Source organism: Pantherophis guttatus, chromosome 7, assembly GCF_059756535.1.
Source record: "Pantherophis guttatus breed Tessera chromosome 7, ASM5975653v1, whole genome shotgun sequence".
Classification (NCBI taxonomy): Eukaryota; Metazoa; Chordata; class Lepidosauria; order Squamata; family Colubridae; genus Pantherophis; species Pantherophis guttatus.
Genome location: NC_142069.1, coordinates 18,558,435 through 18,582,240, shown reverse-complemented (window position 1 = coordinate 18,582,240; position 23,806 = coordinate 18,558,435). Strand labels below are relative to the sequence as shown.

The 23,806-nt window shown below is 40.5% G+C and overlaps 1 protein-coding gene across 2 annotated transcripts in view; it reads left to right on the top strand.

Moving 5' to 3' along the window:
• The window catches only part of SINHCAF (SIN3-HDAC complex associated factor), a 33,985-nt gene extending 10,553 nt beyond the window's left edge, over positions 1–23,432 (top strand). The window contains exons 2-6 of one of the 2 annotated variants that reach the window (XM_034403773.3): positions 6,498–6,645; positions 7,941–8,040; positions 14,112–14,238; positions 16,847–16,997; positions 20,209–23,432. In XM_034403773.3, coding sequence (XP_034259664.1) covers positions 6,518–6,645; positions 7,941–8,040; positions 14,112–14,238; positions 16,847–16,997; positions 20,209–20,371 — 669 coding nt within the window. In that variant the 5' untranslated portion in view covers positions 6,498–6,517 and the 3' untranslated portion in view covers positions 20,372–23,432. Of the gene's footprint in view, positions 1–6,461; positions 6,646–7,940; positions 8,041–14,111; positions 14,239–16,846; positions 16,998–20,208 lie in introns of both variants that reach the window. The other variant, XM_034403772.3, reaches the window with a different exon arrangement.
• The last annotated feature ends 374 nt before the right edge of the window (positions 23,433–23,806 follow it).

Genomic DNA, 23,806 nt, shown 5'->3' with positions numbered 1-23,806 from the left:
ACGGGGGGGGGAGCCTGATTCACTTAAGGACCACATGATTCACTTAACACACAACAAAAAGAGTTGTAAAATGGGGCACAACTCCCTTAACAACTGTCTCACTTATCAACAGGAATTTGGGGCTAGGCTGTATTTGTAAGTCAAGGACTACCTGTACATAACCAGGAAAGAATAAAATTACCTTGGATTGAGATTGGCCATACATCTTCCTTATTTTCTACCGTTTAAAGAGTGATCTCTGCTACTAAATTCCTCCTCTTGTTTGGGATTTGCACCAAATAATTCCAACATCAAAAAAAAAAGTTGTTTCCAGAGAATTTTCTGAGAAATGTCCTTCTTATAGTTTATTGTTCTGACCTAGGCTTCACAAAAGGACGAAGCAAACTCCTTGTCCTGACAAAACCCTTTTTTCCTCTGATTCACATCCAGCAAAGTCCCAGCAAACAGTCTTTCAAGGGTGAATTTACAACCACAGACTTTATCAAGCTTGGAGAGCTGCCAGGCCGATATCTTCCAAATGCAATGCTGTACAAGAAAATACTTGGCATGGAGTGTCTGAGAGTCACGAACAGATCTCCACACTAATGAAATGAACTAATTGTCTCCTGCAAACTCCCCTCCCCTTTTGCTTCTTTTTATTCCCTATGGGAAGGGCCATTCACCGTCCACCTGTGCCTTTACTCCCGAGTCAGCCCTTGTTCCTTAATTGTTCCCTTCTCCTGGCAGCTTTGTGCATGTGCACATCGGGAACAGGCTCCAGCTGTTCTTCAGCCCCACTTATCTGCAACTCCGAAGGTAGCTAATAACTGTCGCACGGCCCTGGCTCCATCTCTGCCTCCGATGCAGAGGACTCATCAGAACAGGCTCCTCCTGTCCTCTGCCTCTTTGCTGTCCGACTCTGGAGGCTCCAGAGTCCGAGCATCACTCCCAGATGGCCCTGGCCCCATCTCTGCCTCTGATGTAGAGCCCTCGTCCGGACTTTCCCCAGACTCCAGGAGTGATCCATGTTCCTGGTCCCAGCCTCCTCACTGTCCGAGTCTGCCGCCAGCTCTGCTGGCCACTGATGGGCCACAACAGTTTATTTACTCTGTTTTAGCAAAAAGGCACATGGCTCTTTACTTCTCCCAACAGCAGAACTGTGATATCAGACATCTGCTTTAGACTCCTTTAGAATAAGGGTTTTGGTTTCTGTTTTTGCTTATGAATCTCAGCTCATGGACATCTTGTGTAAATAAATCAGCCATAAGAGTAAAGTAGTAGAACTTTAGCCACTGGTCGAGGTATTTGGAGAGCAGATGTTGTTGAGAATTCTCCTTCACCTTTTCATTATCTGATGCTATGTTTCCTTTCTCTGTCTTGTGCTTGGTAGAACTGGATCAGAGGTGGTATTCAGCCGGTTCAGACCGGTTCGGGTGAACTGGTAGTGATGACCTGCGGGTGGGCCCCCACCCCGCCTAGGCGCAATCCCGTCCTATATTGCTGTGTTTTTGACGCCGCACACGAGCGAATTGCCATGTTTTGTGATGCCACACACATGCGCGGTTGATCCGTGAGCAAAGCGAGCATGCGCACAAGCTCACATTTCTGGTGCTGAGCAAACCGGTTGCTACAGTATGTGAAGTTTACAGCTACGATTACTGTTGTAGTCTTTTCCTGATCTAAAGCATTACACAGAATCACAACTTCCCACCTCCGTTGTTTCTTAAGGAAGAAAGGGTTCTTTCTGGTGGTGGCACGATAATTTTATAGGTTTTATAACTTTAAATTCAGTAGTATTCTGCCTTTAAATGCATAAGTGATGGCTGCAAAATTATATAGAAAGTTGGGGTGTTATGGAATTTAACAAGTAGTTTTCTCAATAGTTTTGTTTTTATTCCCTCACTGATAATAAACTCTTTTGTGTAGATCATTTGCCAAATTAATAGCTTAAGTTGTATTCAGAGTTTTTAGTTTTGTCTTGGATTAATGTTGGAACTGAATAAAAAGAGGAAGTGGACGATTTCAGTCAATGATTTATAACCAAATGAAGCCTTTATGTTTCTTGCATTTTTTCAGCTTGCATCTCTAAACTCAGTACTGTTGACTTATGGAAAGTAAGTATTTTACTGAGTTCTCTTTGAACTAACTACGCCACTGAACAATAGTGCTGCTCATTGATACCAGAGGTGGTGCTGCTGTCATAACTGGGAAGGTAGAATAGATGTTGAGGAATGACAGCTTTTATGGAATTGTGGCTTTTCAAAAAGAGCAGTTGGGAGGACTGAAGTAGAAGGTAAGAATGTCCAGTCCAGTGTAATTCACCCATAAAATACAATGATGGCTGCTTTAAAATGCATCCGTTGGAAAAAGATGAAGTATAAGAAAAAAATTCCTGGCAAATCGATGGGGAAGAAATGGAGGTAGTGACAGATTTTATTTTCCTGGGCTCCAAGATGACCGCAGATGGGGACTGCAGCCAAGAAATTAATTAGGCAGTTGCTCCTGGGCAGGAAAGTTATGGCAAATCTAGACAGCCTACTAAAAAGCAGAGACATCACCCTGCCAACAAAAGTGCGTATAGTCAAGGCTATGGTGTTGCAATGTATGGATGAAAGTTGGACCATAAGAAAGGCTGAGCGTCAAAGAATTGACGCCTTTGAACTATGGTGTTGGAGAAGACTCCTGCGAGTCCCTTGGACTGCAAGGCGATCAAACCGGTCAGTCCTAGAGGAGATCAACCCTATGTCAGTGTTCCAGAAAAACTCCCAACTCCAAGTAAAGACTCTGAAGTAAGCATTTTTCGAAGTTCTATTTACTGGAATAGATAAACTGGCACATCCGGGAAAACCTGAATCTGAGAGGTCTGGGTTTTCCCTCAGTAAATCAAAACCCCCAAAACCATCCCCTCAGTCCTCAGTCGATCACATGCTCCAATCAACCACCATCCCATCTCGAGACATCACCCCTCCAGATGCAGGATGGCCCTGTCCTTGACCCACAGGAAGAATGCTATTATGTCTACAGACGATCCTTCTACTAAATCCCCCCTCCTACTTTCTCACACATGAGAAGGTGGCAGCATGGAAGCTTCCGGCCTAATATGGCTTCCAAAGCTGACACCGTGACTGCTCTTTAGAAGGCCAGATCCTGAAGATGAAACTCAAACACTTTGGACACCTAATGAGAAGGAAGGGCTCACTGGAGAAGAGCCTAATGCTGGGAAAGTTTGAAGGCAAAAGAAGAAGGGGACGTCAGAGAACGAGGTGGCTGGAGGGAGTCACTGAAGCAGTAGACGTGAGCTTAAATGGACTCCAGAGGATGGTAGAGGCCAGGAAGGCCTGGAGGAACGTTATCCATGGGGTCGCGATGGATCAGACACGACTTCGCACCTAATGATAACAACATACGAAGAAATTGGAGAAAAGGTTGAAGCAAAACCAATGGGTGAAAACAAGATCTTTTACCATGCTGGAACACATCCTGTTTGGAGATTCTTTCTGCCTGTGTTATTGCTAGCAACTCGTAAATGACCATTGGAACAAAAGGCACTACTTAGTCCTTGTCTCTTGGAAGTTAGACAGACTTGGCCTCAACCGATTCTGAAAGTAGAAACCTTGCAGGCAATGATTCAAGGACGCAGCTCTTGATAAGCTGGTTTTATGGAAAGTACTAGAAAAACTCTTAATGAAGAAAGCCAGCAGCTGCTCTCTGGGGGTGGGGAATATAAGATCTCTCTTTCTCTCTCCCTCCCACTCTCTTTCTCCCTCTCCCTATCTAGATAGAGGTTGCCCTTAACTTGCAACCATTTGTTTAATGACTTTTCAAAGTTACAATGGCACTGAAAAAAAAATGACTTAAAATCATTATTCACACTTATGACTTAGCATCCCCGTGGTTATGTGATCAAAATTCAGACATTTGGGAATTGGCTCCTATTTATGAGGGCTGCAGGGTCCAATCAGCTTTGGTGACCTGACAAAGAATGGGGAAGCCAGATTCACTTAACAACTATGTTACTAACTTAACAGCTTGCAGTGACTAGTTTAACAACTGCATCAAGAAAGGTGGTAAAATCACAAAACTTACTTAACAGCTATCTTGCTTAACAATGGAAATTTTGGGCTCAATTATGACCGTAAGTCAAGGACTACCTATATCTAATTTTTGAGTGATACTGTGTGATAAACCTGACTAGGTTTACATACTAGACTAAACCATAGTGTGATTCGTTTGGTTTTTCTTTGTGTAAACCTAGTCATAGTATAATCAATCTACTATGATGTATATCAGCATTCCCAGAGAAACTAGACAGGGAAACATGACCCAATGAACTACCGTATTTTTCGGAGTATAAGACGCACCGGAGTATAAGACGCAGCTTGGGTTTTGGAGAGGAAAATAGGAAAAAAAATCTGCCTATCAGGTATTCATCTGGCTAGCGTCCTTAGTCTGGTCAGCTTCAGCACATTAGTTTGCTGGTTTTTATCCCTACAATTTCCACTGTCAATTCTCCCGAACCAGCAGAATCCCACTTCTGACTATATCGTAATCTCTTCCTGATTGCAACTTAGTGGGTGGGGACCAGTTTAATTCTTAATACCCGCTCAGCATTTAGAAAGCTATAGGTGCTTTTTAACAATAGCAGCCACCTCCGATGGATGTAAACCCATGTGCTATGGGAGCAATCCAAAATCTGGAAAAAGTTTGTAGGCAGAAGATGAGATGGTAAGGAGTGTCTAATTTAATCTTAGCAAAAAAATACTGTTCTTTCACTATTGTTGCAGTGTTTATTATTTTGTTTTATTGTTTATCTTCCTGACTTTATTTGTATACCTCGTTTATTATTTTCACAAATAACTCAAAGCAGCAAACCTATCCCATACACCTTCCTCCTCCTATTTTCCCCACAATTACAACCCTGTGAGGTGAAATGGCCTGAGAGAAAGTGACAGACCCAAAATCACTCGAATTCACTCTTGACTTGAATTCACCATCTCTTGCTTTCTGATCTGATGCTGCTTAGCCAAATCAGTAACAGTAACAGAGTTGGAAAGAACCTTGGAGGTCATCTAGTCCAACCCCCTGGTCACGCAGAAGACTTGTACTAGGGATTCGAACCGCCAAACTGCCAACCTTTCTGATCGACAAGCTCAGTGTCTTAGCCACTGAGACACCTAGTGTCCTGGCAGGACTAACTATCTAAAATAAAGCACCAACTGCTAAACCAAAACCCAGTTACTATTACTGCAAATATGATTTCTGTAATGGTATTTGGGAAAGACCTTATTAGGAGACAGGGCAAAGAGATGGTGCATAGGGAACCATCAAATAAGAAAAAAAACATAGCCGACAGCTAGATAGTGGGTTAGCAGAAGAGACTTCCTAGTTTCCTGAGCTGTAAAGGAGATGATAGAATTGTGCTTTCAAATTTGCAAGATTCTGTTAATGTAGCTTTACAATAAAATAGAATTAGCTTAACTTTGATTGTGTCTCCTTTCTGGCCTACCTGGTAAGGCTGATAATTTCTTAAGACCTTCCTCTTCAATTATATTTTTATTTTGTTTCCTGCAAGTAGAAAGAATGTGGACGAATAGTCTCCAGAAGTCAATATGATGGAATGGTGAGAGTTTCGGGGAATAGAATAGAATAGAATAGAATAGAATAGAATAGAATAGAATAGGTAATAGTAATAGTAATAGTAATAGTAATAATAATAGTAATACAGTAAATTATTTGACAGTGTTGTGGAAATTAGTTGTTTGGCAGAGTGATGGCATGTGGGAAAAAACTGTCCTTGTGTCTAGTTGTTCTGGTGTGCAGTGTCCTATAGCGTCGTTTTGAGGGTAGAAGTTGAGACAATTTATGTCCAGGATGTGAGGGCTCTGTAGATATTTTCACAGCCCTCTTTTTGACTCGTGCAGTATACAGGTCCTCAATGGAAGGCAGGTTGGTATCACATCACCCATGTGGAAAAGGCAACTAGTGCTGAAGTCACAACACTTTCCTTGTTTCGTGTGACTGTTCACGGCAGAAAAAAATCTCCTCGCCCCTCTCCCCTCCGGAATAGATGTGATTGCAACCCCCTTGCCCATCATCCACTCCCTGCTTGTTTTTTAAGCCTGGCAGTTAGATCTGTCCCCTTCCACAAGGGAGCTGGTGTTGTTTTTCATGTTGCTTTTGGCATTTGATCTTGTGTCTTAGGTCACCTTGTTACAAGTCTCATTGCATTTCCTGTAACGTCCTTTGCCTTGAGAAGAAGGGCGGAAAAAGCTGCCAGTGTGATCCATAGCAGTGAAGATGGATTTGAGACTTCTGCCTTTATGGACGGGCGGTGGTGGTAATGCTTAATTTAGAGCACTGGCGGAGCATTTTTGATGGCAATGCAGAGTGTCAGTTGGCAGAAGAACCATAACTGGAGGAGATTTCTTCTTCATCTTTTCACGGCATTCCCCCTTGTTTTTCTTCTCCTTTTTTGATTTTAGCTCAACCTTCCCCTCCTCCCCCTGTTACCCCTGCAGACTAAAGGAGGGACGGAACAATGTTCGGCTTTCACAAACCGAAGATGTATCGCAGTTTGGAGGGTTGCTGTATTTGCAGGGCCAAGTCTTCAAGCTCCCGTTTCACGGACAGCAAGCGATACGAAAAGGACTTCCAGAACTGTTTTGGGTAAGAAGGGCCACAATTCCCTGTGCAGTAGCTTTGCCTAATGCTGGGGCTGGGGCTGGGGCTGGAGCTGGGGCTGGGGCTATGCAAAGGGGAAATGTTGAATGCAACACATGGAGCTCCTACAACATGAAAGACGCCACATGTTTTGTGTTGGTCTCCAAGAGAAATTTGTCTGTTGCTGAATGTAGGGAGGTTTGCTTCCAACTAATTATAGCATGGAAGTCTGGATGAAGATAGACGAAGTCCCCTTGCATGCATTTACAAATACTTGGCAGATAAGAGCTGTCTGTGTGGGAAGAAGGGCAAGGTAACCACTTGAAGGACAAAGCAGTAATTCCCAGCAGGCTGAAATTTGGACTATCACATCCTTGATTTCTGAGTTTGAAGATTGGAGGAGGATGTTGGAGGGCTCAGTGACCCTGTATCAGCCTATTAGACACTTTGTGGACCAGACACTCATTTGGATCCCACAAAGTGATTGTTCTGGTGCTCATGGTAAATCATAGAACCCCTCCTTTTTCCAGAGGGCAAATTAATCTCCCACAATGCCCTGTTTTATCCCAGTGAGGCATTTGTAGGAACCAGAGGCAATCCTGCAACAAAAAAGAGAGTAGAGCCTGGTGCTTTGATCTGCTAAACATTCCCCCCCCCCAAATGTCTATGGAGATTTTCAGTCATCCGTGGTTGTCCCAAAGGTACTTTTTCTTGAAGGCATTTCACTTCTCATCCAAGAAGCTTCTTCAGTTCTGACTGAAGAAGCTGAAGAACTGAAGAAGCTTCTTGGATGGGAAACGAAACGCCTTCAAGAAAAAGTTCAGTTGCCTTTTGAAAACGGACCTTTTGGACCCTTTTTTTTTTTTCCCCTGATTTTCTACCTCATGTGTAGATCTCAGAGAACACCAGAATAATAATAAGAAGAAAGTCAACCTTTGGTTTAATACTTTGTTAAAATATAATGGCTATTTATTCCAAAGCTGTCTTCCACCTTTGCTTAATTTAATGTAATTTGAGTTCATATAACTATCTTAAAGTAAGTTTTTTGCCAGTGATCTCAACATAGCAAGCTAACCCCAAAATATTGATTTGAGTTTGGGATGTTGCCTCTTGCAGACAGTCAAGCCATCCATGTGTGTGTATGAGAGAGAGAGAGAGAGAGAGAGAGAGAGAGAGACAGACTGACTGACTGACTGACTGACTGAATGAATGAATGAATGAATGAATGAATGAATGAACGAATATATGTTTTCCCTTGCTGTTTATTTGCAGTAATTGACCTATAGTCTTCTCTTTTACAGTCTGCATGAAGCTCGCTCGGGAGATATCTGCAATGCTTGTGTGCTTCTGGTGAAAAGGTGGAAAAAGCTGCCAGCAGGATCAAAAAAGAATTGGAATCATGTGAGTTCCTGAACTGTAACTACGAAGTGATTTATGTTATTTTTATTCATAGATATGGATGCTCACATTCAGGTATATCCCACCTCTCTAATGCATATGTTTATGCAGTTACACAAAATAATTAACAGTTAACGCCAAGGAAAATTTACAATTTAAAACAAAAATGTACTCAGAACACAATCAGTTATTTAATGTGGATGCAATAGACCATTGTTTCTCTTGCTGGCTGGGGAATCCTGGGAGTTGAAGTCCACCCTTTTAAAGTGACCAAGATGAGAAACACTGCAATAGGTGATTTGTTTCATAAGATAAAATATACATGTTGTGCAGAATAACATCTTGCTGGTCATATTCTGCAAAAGTAAAGGATTCTCATCAGCTAATAGGCATTTCCCCTCTCTGGAGCAGGACATTAAACTGTGTGGACTTCAGCTCCTAGAAATCCAATGCTGGCTGAGGAATTCTGGGATTTGATGTCCACACAACTTGAAATTGCCAAGATTGAGAAATATTACTCTAAAGAAGTCTAGCTGAGCTGACAGAAAATTGTCAAGAGTCCTCACCAAATCTTGATACTTAAGATTTTTTAAAATTATAGTAATTGGTTTAAAACATACACCCACGTATACTTGTAAAGTACTTTATCTTTCTGACTGTGACTTAGTAGAATTATTTTGAATTTTACAGAAACTTGTTTTATAACATCTAGTAAGAAATGGCAGATTTTATGTTTTATATAATCTCTTTGTAATATCCTTAGCCGCCCAGAGGTGCTTGAAATATACATTTAATATGTGGCATTTAAATAAATGAGAAAGAGAGAGAGAGTGACAGAAAAACAGAGAGAGAAGGGAAGAAGGAGGGAAGGGAAGAGAGAAAGTGGGGGTCTGTAGCTTTGTATACAATGTATGTGTGGGAAATAAGCACATGTGTGCTAAGCATGTGCGTAGTGGCTGGGTTCATACAACACAACTAGTGAATCCCATTTTAGCCAAGTGAAGTCTGTTATTTGAATGGAGCCTCCTTTTTAATAAGAGAGGGCTACATTCAAGTTGCCAAATAAATGTACCGTATTTTTCGGAATATAAAACGCACCGGACTATAAAACGCACCTACCTTTTTTGGTGAGGAAAAGAAGAAAAAGAAATCTCCCTCTGCCTCTGAGCAATTTTGCCTCATTGCAGCAAACAGCAAACAGCCTGCTTTACTTTCATTTTCGTTTTCAGCATAGCTTGATTAGCACAAGGAAAAAAAAAATCTGTTCCAGCAATTTATCTCCTTGCAGCAAGCAGCAGAGCCCTGGGCAAAACAGCTGAGAGTCGGGAGGCCTATCCAATCAACTTGTGCTAATTAGGCTGTGCTGAAGCTGAAAGGAGCTGTTTTTTCTTGCTGTTTGCTTGCAAGGTGGTAACTGCTGGGAGGCAGAGGCCAAAGGTTGGGGGCCAGTGGGTGGGCGGGGCTACATTCGTTGTATAAGACACACCTAAATTTTCACACCCTTTTAGGGGGGGGAAAGGTGCGTCTATCCAACCACATCAGGACTGCAGCAATCAGACCTGCTTAATGATTGTCAAGGAAAGCACAAAGGATCAAGACCATACTGTTAAGTTGCAGTTCAGTAGATTTATTGTCAAGCCTATATACAAGAATCTAGTCAACTAACCGGCAGCATTAAATTGGTGCTAGATAAGGGTCAGTGGAATTCAAGAGGGGGGAATGGACTTGGACTGCTTGTGGTAACAACTCTAAGATGATGAGTGCTTAATTACACACACACACACACACACACACACACACACACACACACACCTCTTCTACATGATAAGGCAATGCTAAGAATTGAGAACAGCCATGGAGGACATAGGGTTGGAAAAAGGCTGCTTGTGGGCCACATTGGTGGATCTTTAGTTGAGGAGGAAAACAGGAGGCTTTCCTGCCACTATTAGCAATAGAAAGTTGTGATTTACAAAGACTACAACTTTCATCGTAGAGCCTCTTTCAATATTTTGAATATCTGTTTCGAAATGTAATTAAACTCCTCACTTAGGAGGAGATTCATGTCCCATCTTCCTACTTGGAACATGCCCGTGTCTCAGGTGTGAAACTGCCACTTACTCTTCACTCTTGTACTTTTTTTTTTAAACATCATTTATATCCATCAAATTCTGGGCAGTTCACAACAGCAACAACACATCAATAACATCTCCAAAGCTGCATGAAATTATAGGGCCACAATTTTCCCCCGTGGCTAAAGTTCATTTGGTAGATAAAACCATAAAATTATAACTCTCGGGGGCAACAGGAGCCACCTTTTCGTCAAGCAGTCCTCTTAAAAACTGGGCAACAAAAGACGCCCTTTACTTGTTTCCAGACTGCCGTTAAAAAGAAAGCCACTCTCTGTTCAGGAGCCAGAAGATTCTCTTCCATATGAGATTTTTTTTCTTTGTACCGTTTCCCCGAAAATAAGACCCAACCGGAAAATAAGTCCTAGCATGATTTTTCAGGATGCTTGTAATATAAGCCCTACCCTCACAATAAGCCCCAGTTAAGATTGTCAGCCAGATGGGTGCATTTAGTACTATATTTCCCCCCAAAATAAGACCTAACCAGAAAATAAGCCCTAATGCGTCTTTTAGAGCAAAAATTAATATAAGACCCGATCTTATTTCCAGGGTAACATAGTATTTTTTATTTATTTTTTTGGTAGAAACTTTATTAAGATTTTTTACAAACAGAAAAAGAAAAACATACAAACAAAAACGTAAAAAACATAAATGTAATATCATTTTCAGTTGATATCAGATGTGCAGTGTTTTAACTATTTACATAAATAATACTTGGTGATATTTCAAATCACTTTTAACCATTATTTAACACACCTTTAAGTCTTTCTTTCATTTTATCATGCATCCACTTGTACCACCTTTCCCACACAATATAGTAAACTGACTTCTCGTCAGGGTAACATAGTATTATCACCTTCTGGTGATAGATCACTCCCTGCATAGTAAATTCTGTTCAGGAAGGACAGTCTCATATTAACTGAAGAATTAACCTATATTGGGCTTTTGTCAGCTGTACACGGTAGGCTTGATTAAGAAACCAAAGCCCATACACCCGTGCCGATAGAGAAGGCATGCTTTGGGTCCCATCAGCCTGATTATTCTGACTAGCAGAGGGCCTTCTCTACTGTTGCCCCTGCCCTCTGGAATCATCTTGCCCCCCCTCCCCCCCAGACATGAGGTTGGCCCCGACCCTCTTATTCTTTTGTTAGGGCCTAAAGACCTGTCTCTGCCAGTTGGCTTGGGCCCCCAATGGGGGACTAGCACAGTGGAGGTGGTTGATCAAGTAACAGCAGTTCCCATCTACCCCCATTTTGCCCCACATGTAATTAGACTTTAATAGTTGGTTTCAACTGATTTGTTTTAATGTATATGGATAGATAGGTTTTTATGATAATAAGCTGCCTAGAGTTAACTTGTGGTAAGATGGGGTGGCCAATAAAATTTAGAAAGAGGGAGAGAAAGAAAGAGGAGGGAGGGTGGGAAGGAAGGAAGGAAGAAAAGAAAGAAAGAAAAATCAGGATTACTTTTATTTTACAGCTACAGTAACAGAATCTTGCAAGTCTGAATGTGCTTCTCTCCCTCCCTCTGTCTTTGTTTTGAACGAGGGAGGGGCTTGTCTGAAGTATTTTCATAAATTATTTTCTTGGACTCAAGTCCTATTTATCTGACCATTATCTCGGTAGCTGCTCTTCCTGGTGTCCTTCAAGGCCAATTCCTTATGCTTTCTACAGCTTTATCAGTAATTACCAGCCCACTGATTGTACTTGGAATGCCTACTGAGGCCCAATCCAACTTCTCTGAAGTGGGTGTTGAACTAGGACTGGCCAATCAGTAATCAAGCAGCCGCCATATTTTGAACCAGCTGAAATGGCTTAGTGGTCTTCAAAGACAGCCCCAAGTAAATCCCATTTTAGCAATTCGGACAGTGATCCCATTTCTACTATATAATAAGGCTAGGTAATGGTAAGAATATGGGGCTATTATACTATTATATTTCTCTCTCACTTGGAATTGCATGAGGCAAGTAGGAGGGGAGTGTAAATTGAAACAGCGTTCTTAGTTATCCTCACAGGAGCTTTTCAACTAGCCAATTCAGACTTTCCAGGTAAAACAGGTAGCTCTACCCTTGTAGTGTAGACCATGCTGAGCCAAGATTGGTGATCCGGTATTTTCCTCTTTTACGGAGTAGTACGCAACATGCCTAGAGCTGCTACCATTCTGGCTTTGTCTTTACCTGCCTTTATTGTTACTATGATTCATAGGAATCTAATAGGTTAAATAAACACGAGGAAGGTGGTGACAGAGAGATCATGCATTGTATGAGCCACAACAAGTCTGGCATGAACATACCTAATTTGCAGTTCTAGTTCTCAAAGATGAAGCTACTGTAGGTAGACCGGGTTGTGGCTTAAGTGCTGCAGTAAATGTCTTTCTATATTAAGGTGAATAGGTACAGCGAGAATGATAACAGGTGGTTCTTGATTAAGGACCACCTGTTCAACAACTTCAAACTTAACAACTGTGCTGAACAGAGGATACTTGCAACCAGTCCTTGAAGTTCTGGCCATTGCAGCCTCCCTGCGGTCATGTGATCTGGGTATTTGGTAACTGACCTGGACTTCTGAGTGTTGCAGCATCCCACAGTCATGCGATTGTGATTTGCAGTCAGTGAGGAATCTGGCATGAAGTCACAGTCATGGGAGGTCCTTGCTTAATGACGTGTGATGATTTGTTTAGCAGTAACCAGGAACTACAATCATTAAGCAGCGTGGTCACACATGACGCTGCATTTTATTACATTTCTTAGCGACAGAAATTCCCGTCCCAATTACCGTTATTTAGTAATGACTAACTTTCTTACAACTTGTGTGAAATTCGGTACATATTTTTAAACAACTCTTTCCTAATATAAATTGGAAATATTTTTTGCAAACAGTCTTTTCTTCAGTAATGCATTGGGTGGTAATTTACATTAACATAAAATTATATATTTTATGAACATTTTCCTCATCTACGCCTACCTTTCCCCTGTAACACCTTTACAACATTTGGAAATTATAATAATTGTGGTTTGGTTGGATATTAGTTCTGGAACTACAAAAGCAACTACAATTGTTTTCTGCTATAGAAGAAAAGTCAAACCTGAAAGCTCCAGTTTATATATAAGCACTTCCATTCACTATTTTGTACAAATCCACCCATTTTTCTTAAGTAGCATTGGTTCTCTTTTGCATTGAATCTTCTGGTATCTTGGAAGAGAAAGGGAATGGCTGAATAAAATAATACCAAGTGTATAGAATAGAATAGAATAACAGAGTTGGAAGGGACCTTGGAGGTCTTCTAGTCCAACCCCCTGCCCAGGCAGGAACCCTACACCACTTCAGACAAATGGTTATCCAACATCTTCTTAAAAATCTCCAGTGTTGGGGCATTCACAACTTTTGCAGGCAAGTTGTTCCACTTATTAATTGTTCTAACTGTCAGGAAATTTCTCCTTAGTTCTAGGTTGCTTTTCTCCTTGATTAGTTTCCACCCATTGCTTCTTGTTCTACCCTCAGGTTCTTCTTTGTGGCAACCCCTGAGATATTGGAACACTGCTATCATGTCTCCCCTAGTCCTTCTCTTCATCAAACTAGACATACCCAGTTCCTGCAACCGTTCTTCATATGTTTTAGCCTCCAGTAGATAAGTAGATAAGGTCCCATTGTCTGTAAAACCAGTATAAACCATGCACTGGCAGAATCCAATGACAGAACAAATTCTGAATAAAATATCACATTTTCCAACTGTTTAATTTCTTTGGTAAGTACAAATTACAAACTTTTATTGACCACTAGGGTGGATAGGCTTGATAAAGAAATTTAGTTTTCCTGCTTTTTCTTTTTCTTTAGCTTTGGCAATCCAGTTTTCTTTTAAACTTCAGCATATTTTCCCATTTTTAAAAATCTATCTGTGAAGGCCTTATTGTTTTTGATGGTACTAAGATCTCCTGTTGCCTTCCTATAGGTGGTGGATGCAAGGGCTGGACCGAGCCTTAAAACAACACTGAAGCCAAAGAAGATGAAACCTCTACCTAGTAACAGGATGAAGAGCAATCAAATAAGCAAACTTCAGAAAGAGTTAAAGCGACACAGTATGTTCTGTTCATATGGATTTTTTTATCTGATGTGGGAGGTGCAGGGGCTGAGTGGTTAAGACATTGGGCTTTTTGGCACGAAATCCAGCAGCCGAGGTTTGAGACCCAAGTGCCACCTGAAAGAGTGAGCTCCTGTCACTTGCCTCACCTCCTGCAAACCTAGCAGTTTGAAAGCATGTAGATGCAAGTAGATAAACAGATAATAGATAAACTTTGGTGGGAAGCTAACAGTGCTCCATGTTGCTGGTCACATGACAATGGAAATATCTTTGGAGAGTGCTAATTCAATGGCTTTGAAATGGAGATGAGTGCCGCAACAACTGCACTAGTCGGCAACAACTGGTGAAGTAAAATCCGCAGGGACTCCTTACCTTTATCTGATGTAATAGCTCAACTGTATTTTCAGTCAGCAAGGAGGACTTTCAGTCTACTGACTCTTGATACTTAATAGTCTCAGCTTTTACATCTTGCCTTTGAAAGTAGGTTCACAGTCATACGAAGTGTGAATTTTATTTAATTTGTCAGATTATTTTTATACCCAAGTGAAAGACAATTAATGGAGGATATTTCAATATCAGTGTTTCTCATGACTAGCCTCAAATTAAAAATTTCTCTGAGAAAACACAATCTGGCTGATTTTATGACCTGAGAAAAGATAATACCTGTTTATTCCAGACCATCTATATATTTAAAAAAAGGATCTATGTATGTATGTATGTTTGTTTAAGCATAACTCTGGAATGCCTTGAGCAATTCCAACCAAACTTGGTACACAGATGACTTACCCTCTGGATACAAGCACTGTGAGGGTAAGACACCCCTAACACACCTCTCTGTGTGTGTGTGTGTGTGTGTGTGTGTGTGTGTGTGTGTGTGTGTGTGTGTGAGCATAACTCTGGAACGCCTCGAGCAATTTCAACCAAACTTGGTACACAGATGACTTACCCTCTGGAGACAAACACTGGGAGTAAGACATCCCTAACATCCCTCGGTGTGTATGTGTGTGTGTGTGTTCCAGCATAACTATGGAACACCTTGAGCAACTTCAACCAAACGTGGTACACAGATGACTTACCTTCTGGAGACAAGCATTGTGGGGGTTAGACATCCCAACACCCCTTGGGTGTGTGTGTGTGTTCATGTTCCAGCATAACTCTGGAACGCCTCACGCAATTTCAACCAAACTTAGTACACAGATGACTTACCCTCTGGAAACAAGCAATGTGGAGGTAAGACACCCCTAACACCCCTCGGGGTGTGCGTGTGTGTGTTCCAGAATAATACTGGAACGCCTCGAGCAACTTCAACCAAACTTGGTACACAGATGATTTACTCTCTGGAAAAAAATACTGTGGGGATAAGACCCCCCTAACACCCCTTGGTGTGTGTGTGTGTGTTTCAGGATAACTTTGGAATGCCTTGAGCAATTTCAACCAAACTTGGTACCCAGATGACTTACTATCTGGAAAAAAATACTGCGGGGATAAGACACCCCTAATACCCTTCGGGGTGTTTGTATGTGTGTGTGTGTCCTGGCACACAGGTGGCCCACAGAGCCACGCTCAGCTCCATCACGCATGTGCATGCCTCCCACCAGCCAGCTGATATTTGTGTCTCTACTACACATGGGCGGGGGGAGCACAGGGTGGGTGGCATGAGCCCCCCCCCCATAGCCTGTTTTGGCTGCAGGGAGGCCTACTAGGCCAAAAACAGGGTGCGGGAGTGGGTGGGGCGGTTTGGCTCATAGGAGGCTGCAGGGAGGCCTACTAGGCCCAAAACAGTCCCGGGAGGGGGGTTATGCGCACATGCACGGGAGGCGGGGGGATTAGGATGAAAAAATACCTGGGCAGCGCCTGGTCATCAGCTAGTTATATATAATTTATGATACAAACAGGATGCTAACAATAATTATTCACTATGCCATATTTATGCTAACGAAAACAAATCTGATGAGAAAAGGAGTGACACAGTATGTTTGAAGTAACAATTTCGTGTTTACTGTCAACTGTTTTGTCTTTCCCAAAATTGCAAGGTTCAGATTCATTAATTTAAGATTAAATACTAGTAATTTGAAGAAAAATAAGAAAGAAAATAGCCTTTGTGGTTGCCATAACAAATGAAGACTTCCTATATGTTGCATTAAAACTACATGGAGAGAATCTTAATTTTTCTTCATGTTATGTTGCAAATGAAAGTTAAAACACTGAAGAATCAAAGAAGCATACTAGAGTCTTCAGTCCATCTCTGATAAACATTTCTGGGTTTAAAAATAGTGTTACATAGAATAAAGCGATTTAACAGAAATTTGCATCTGGATCTCCTATGGAAATTATGAACTGTTATATCTGACGCAAATTGGACAAAATTGGACAATCATTTGGTGACTAAAAGATTATTTAATGTTTAGGTCCTAGAACAGTTCATTTGCATTTATTAATCTGATTTACGTCATTTTCCTAATAACGTAATATCTGCATAATTGCATTATCATACATATGACATTAAGTGACACATTAAATTCAGATTTAATGGACATAACAGACACTTCCTCTCCCTGAAATTTATTAAATTTATTTTAACACAATTATTTCCTTTCTTCCTATAGACTCTGATGCTCACAGCACTACCTCAAGTGCCTCTCCAGCCCACTCGCCTTGCTATAGCAACCCGTCTGACGATGGTTCAGACACTGAGATGGCACCGGGTTCAAGCCGCACACCTGTCTTCTCCTTCTTGGATCTTACGTACTGGAAAAGGTGAAAATGCCCCAATTGTGAACTTGTGTACCCTATTATTCCTTAGCAGGATCTTGTATTATTTCTCAGACTCAAGCAGTGAATGTGTGTGTGTACACAAACATAATTTTAAAAAGGAAGAGAAGTTGGTGAAAGCAAGACCATACCTGAATGGGACTTGGAGACTTAGCTTTAGACAGAAGAGGGAAACTCAGGAAGAGACAGAAGTTAGAAATGCACATAATTGCATAAAATGTAATCTTAATTACAAGGCTCTGCTGCTTCCGTTCCCTCAGCAATTAGGCAGCGTTTGCAGACAGCTGATGACTCAACCTGGTGTTTAAGCAAGTGGGTAAAAGTAACTGGATATCATGCAGAGCATGAATTGGATCACAAGGCCTGTTGTCTTAAGAGTAAAACTCTACTCTTCAGCCTACTTCCCCCCCCCCCCTTTTCAGTATTAATCCTTTCTTGGACAGGAATGATAGATTCTGCGACAACAGCCAGCAGGTGTATTGATCTGCAAATCTCCTTCATGCTTTAAGATTAGCTAGTGCTGCACACTCACGTCAGCAGAAATGCTTGCTAAATCTAGCCAGGACAAGTTCTCTGTAAAAAGAGTTGGGGATTAGGAAGATATTCGAAATGCATAGATTTTCTTGCTGCAAGATACAGATAGTTCTTAATTTACAACCAAAGTTACAACAGCACTGAAAAACGTGACTTATGACCCTTTTTCACACTTATGGCCTTTGTTGCGTTCCCTCATCGTCACATGATCAAAATTCAGATGCTTGGCAACTGGTTTTCACACAAGCAACATCAATGGGGAAGCCAGATTCACTTAACAATTGTAGCAAGAAAGGTCGTAAAATGGGGCAAAACTCACTTAACAAATGTCTCACTTAGCAACAAAAATTTTGGGCTCAATTGTCAATAATTCGACAGTCGAGAACTATCTGTGTGTTGATAGAAACCAGGGTGGATTTGATTTAAATCGAGTTGATTTAAATCACAATTTAAATCATGATTTAAATCACTAGTAAAAAGGCTTGATTTAAATCAACTTGATTTAAATCATAATTTTTAAAGAGCAACTGTCATCTCTGCTACTCCTTTGACCCACTGTTGACTCACGGATAGTCCCAGTGTTGCAGAATATACAGCCTCATGCTACATAACTAAGCTCCATTTCATGCTGAATAAACTAATTTATTTATGTATCTTAAATAGAAAACTCTTACGATATATTTTTACCCCAAAAGTTTTTTATTAAAATAAATTCAATAAAAATCAAAAAAATTCGATTTAAATCGAAAAAATCTGATTTTTTTGATTTTTTTTAAAAAATCATTGATTTTTATCCACCCTGATAGAAACTATCTTAAACCCAGGATAGTACCTTGAGTCCCATGGCAGCGGGCACTTCTTAATCCCTTGGAGTACCTTCCATCTAGCAGCCCAAAATTTGGTTTCCCAATAGGAAGACACAAAAAATGTAGTGTAGGCCTAAACGAACTTGACACAGTTCTAAAACAAAGAAAAAAAATTGCACTTCATTCCACCAAACTTTGGGAGGTTGGACAGTATTGGCAATGCTCTTCATGGCTGAATTTAAGTAGTGCTTTTAAATCAGGAGAAGAAGACCCGCAGAGTAATCATTTTACTGAAAGTTAAGAGTTGTTGCCTTTGATTTTTTTAAAAAAAAAAAATCACATCATCATACTGATGCAGCCTTTTGTTTCATTAGGCGTGCTATAAACACATAGGATCTCTAAATAGAATGTTTTATACTTGTCTAATTATGACTTTGAGCAGGAAAACAGCATGGTGTGATGATTAAGATGGTGGACTGGGAGGAGGTTTCTAGTGCGTACTTACACCCAGTTGGGTGACCTTGTTGCCTTCTAAAGCTTTAATGAGACTCCGGCTTTGTGAGAAGCTGGCTAATAAACACAGACACGCTTTTGATACAGTATGCAGGCACCATTGTTGTGTGTATCATTATTTATTTTCATTTTGCATTGATGCTTTTAACCATGCTTGTTACCCAGAGTTGATTTTGCCAATTGGGCAGCCACATGAACATGAATAAACTAACACACAAATAAAACACGTTGATGGTTGTACTGTCAGAACTAGGCAAATGTGATGAAGAAACACGCATGTCCAGCAACTTTGCAAGGACAAAGGCTCAGAAAAAACAGCAGTTTACGAATGGAACAACTTTTAAAGCATTTTGCTATAAGTCCATATAGGTCATACCCACTTAATAACTACAATTGGGACCTACAACTCAGTGACAGGTTGTTAAGAGCCGCAGTGGCCCAGTGGTTAGAATGTAGTACTGCCAGCTATTTCTGCTGACTGGCAGTTCGAATCTCGCCAGGCTCAAGGTTGACTCAGCCTTCCATCCTTCCAAGGTCGGTAGAAATGAGGATCCAGATTATTGGGGGCCATATGCTGACTCTGTAAACCATTTAGAGAGCGGTATATAAGTCTTAAGTGCTATTTCTATTGCTAAGCAAGACCTCACATGACTGCAACTTGTGATTCTACTGCTGGCTTCTCCTTTGACTCTGCATGTCAATATGCACCAATTGGTGATCATGTGGCTATGGGATGCTGCAACGGTCATAAACAGTCATCATTTGCAATGCACCCAAATCTTGATTGCATGGCCATGGGGACCCTTTGATGGTTGTGCAAGTACAAGAACTGGGCATAAAGTTACTTTTAGAACACCATTGTAACTTCAAAAGCTGCTAAACAGGGCAATTGTTAAATGAGAACCACCTATTAGTCCAGTAACTACCCGTGTTTCCCTGAAAATAAAAATGGGTCTTATATTAATTTTTGCTCCAAAAGACACATTTCCAGTTAGCTCTTATTTTCAGGGAAATACGGTACTAAATGCATCCATCTGGCTTATTTTCCGGTTGGGTCTTATTTTCAGGGAAACATAGTAGATATAAATTATTTTTAAATTATCTTTAAATATGTCCCCTACTCTGCCTTTGTTTAGAATAATGGTAAAGATCTGGTTCTTTGGCCAGGGTGTTTATCGTGCTTGCCATTTTTTTTTTAATCTTTACTTTTTATGCCTTATTTTATTGCAATTTCTTTATTGGATTGTTGTGAGCCATCCAATCAGAGTCAGTGAAAATCTGGCCAGATGCAAGTTTAATAAATTATACGTGCAGTAACAGTTTGGTTTGTTTTCCCCCTGAAGGCAAAAGGTTTGCTGTGGAATTATTTACAAAGGCCGCTTTGGAGAGGTCCTCATAGACACCCATCTCTTCAAGCCCTGCTGTCGTAATAAGCAGCCTGCAGCCGAGAAGTCTCCATTGCCAGTTCCTCCATCATCCACCATCACCAATCAAGAAGAGTGGTGACTTCCTTAAAGAGGTGCAGAGGGAGACAGATTAAACCTCTTCTGCCATTTGTTGAAGTGGCCTTCCTTTTACTTTGGAGACCTGCTATGCTGCCAAAAGACTTTCATTTTTTTTTCCCCCTCGAACTGTCTGAAGATTTTTTTTTTTTTTTTACTGCATCAATTCTACTAATTCAGAGTCCCTTGATATCTTTTCAGAAAAAGATTTAAGGAATATTGGCCACATGGTGAAGCTGAACGCTGCTGTGTATCATCTTTGTTCAGCCTTGTTCCCACCCTAATGACCGGAAGGCTGGTGACTATGTGGAGCAGGGGTGATTGCAGTGTATGGGTTTTTAAAAAAATGGATGGTGGCCGAAGTAGTGCAATCAAAGCTCTGTCTCTTTTTATGTGTAACGTTGATTTAAAAAAGGAGACGTCTTCAATTGCATTATTAGGGTTGCTATCTTGACTTTTCTAATCATACTCTGCAGACACCCCTGATACGGAGTATATATATTTGTCATAAGCAGTGTTCCTGCTTGGCATAATAAATTTTAGGTAGCCATTTTTTTCTCTCTATTTGGAGAGGAATGATGAATTTTAAGGTAGTCTTCCCCAGTGTAGTGTCCTTCAACTATTCTGCTCTTCCAATTCTCAGTATTTGGAGCCTTTATATAGCTGGGAATTCTGCTGGAGTTGAAAGGCTTGTATTTTCCAGAAGGTGTGCCGTGTTAGTAAAGCAGAGCCATGGCTTTGCATGAATTTGGATACTGAAGCTTGTATAAGACTTCTCTACCATGCATATGATGTAAAGTTTGCGGAGTTCTTAATTCTTACTACTGATGCTTTAGCAACGAGTAAAACATGTTTCATTTGACCTAGTTATTTCTGGATAGGAAGAATGTATGTATGAACAGACAGAGGATGCATTTGACAGGCAAAACTAGCAAGTGTGAAGGTGGATCAGACCAAGGGTCTGGATCAGACCACTATCAAATCATAATTTCCCCCACAAACAAGATTGCAGGTAATTTATGCAGCGAAACAGTTTCTTCATAATATTTTAGGATAGGGATGGGCAACATATGTGGTCCTTTAGCTGTTGGATTGCAGGTCCCACCATCCTTAAATGTTGAGCAGATTGGATGCATTTGACTGCAGTAAGAGTTCAACAACACCTGGAGATCTAGATATTATTCATCCAACAGAAAAGTCACATAGGGATTGAACAGCAATATGATGTAAACACAAGTGCTATGATGACAAAACCTTTAATTACCAAATAGGTTTCCCTTGGTATGATGCTACAGTACCTTATAGATACAAAACCTATGTCCACTTTTTCAGAGTGGGAACAGTTATCTATTATCCATTCATAATATTAGTTCTTCAAATGGCCTGTAGGCTTAGAACCATTCTACATATTTTAGTAAGTTCTTCCTTTTGTTTGAAAACTTCAAAGGAAAGCCATGTTGACCAAAATTCAGGTTTAGTCCTTTTCACTCCCTTCTCTCTCTCTCTCCATGTTGTTGACTTATTTCTTATCCAAGTAAGGAACATTCCATACTAATGTTTCCCACCACTCACCTTAAAGAGCTGAAGATGCTTTCTATGCCATTTGAAAAAGGAAAAATTAATATTTTTTGAATTATATCCTCCGTAAATATGTGTATAGCAACTCATGGCATTCTTCTTATTTCCACACCGTAGTTCAGCCTGACTATCGGGTGGAATCAATCATTGAGCAGGCTTGATAGATATGACAGGAGCCCATTCCACCAGCCTTGGAGAGGTTGAATTATGTAATATATTCTCTTAAAATATTTCACAGATTCACTGAATGCCTGCAGAGACCCACATGTACATTCATGCCACCTAGCCATAGTAAATGTTACTCATTGTTCCTGAATCTGTATCCCAGCTGCTACCCTTCCTGGAATTCTCATTTGCCCCTCCTTATCCAGAAGTGCCTCCAGCTGTTGTAGCTCCTCCTTTGCCCAGACTCCCAATATAGAGCTACTTGGTTAACTTCCCTAATATTACCCCTAATTTGATAACAATATCTGATGTCTCAAAAACTTGAAAAACAAATTATCTGGTTTCCTCCCCAATACCTCCGTGTGAGTCCCTTTAGTGGCTCCAAGTTCCCACACATCCCAATATTAGTCAATATTACTGTAGTTGATTATTGTACAGTTCAGTAAGGCTCTTGTCTTATGTCAAAATTGCTTCAGAAATAGGGTAAACTGAAGCATCATGATTCCTGGTTTTGTTTTGTTTTTTTAATCGATGCTCTTGATTACCCAGAAACAGCTTTCTGTTAAAACGTGGCTAAAGGGTGATTGCCTGCTTTTTGGGATCAAAATAACGGCTTCCCAGCAAGAGTTCTGCTGCTTTTGATTTTTGTTTTAAATTCATTTGAATAGTATGAGAATTTTGACTTGATTCTGCAGTGCACTGTTATGAATGTGCCTGGGTTGTTGTTGTTTTTTTAAACTGAACAATGAAATTTTAGTTGCGCTATGTCAGACAAATATAAATATGAAATAATGTCTTCTACTTTTATAGGGTACCCTTAATTGCCTTTCTTCTATCCCTATCCCCTGTTGTAAATAGGAGACTTATTCTAAAGGGAGGATAAAATAGTTTTTTTCCTCAGACTGACCTAATGCCTTGGCAGTTTTGCTGGCTTGGTAAACTGAAGGATGCCTGTAGGCGTCCTGGTTATCTTCTTCCTATTGGTTTCTCGGTTGATGTTTATTCTAATCAATATTGGTCAACATTTCTGTGCATTTACAATTACAGTATGAATTATATGTAACTATAATATGGATCATCTCTTCTTCTGTATTTATTTATTTATTACTACTACAGCAGACTGTTCCTCCCTTTCCCTCTTCCTCGAGTAGTAATGCAAGATGAATTGTATGTAGTTATGCACTTTGTATCAATGTAGTAGAAATCTATGGAATCTGTTTTTATACTTTTTATATTGTTCATACACTTGTAATCCAAGCTTCTTCTTTTTTTAAAACTAGGGTAACAAGCAAATAAATAAATGAATAAATAGATTTATCTAGGAGGGGGGAAAGTGTATTCTTTCCAGCTGTTGATTTTAGTGATGTCCTGAGTGTCGGCTATTTTGAAAAATGAGTAGAAGGCACAAGAGTGTTATGAAGCTTGCTCAATTTAATACTCAATCCAGGTAGTTGTTGACTTACAACCGTTCATTTTGTTGACTCTTCAAAATTACAACTGCACTGAAAAAAGTGACTTTTGACCATTTTTCACACTTACGACCATTGCAGCATCCCCATGATCATGTGATTAAAATTCAGATACTTGGCAATGGACTCATATTTGTGGTGGTTTCGGTGTCTCGGAGTCATGTGATCACCTTTTGCAAACGTCTGACCAGCAAAGTTAATGGGGAAGCCAGATTCACTTAACCATG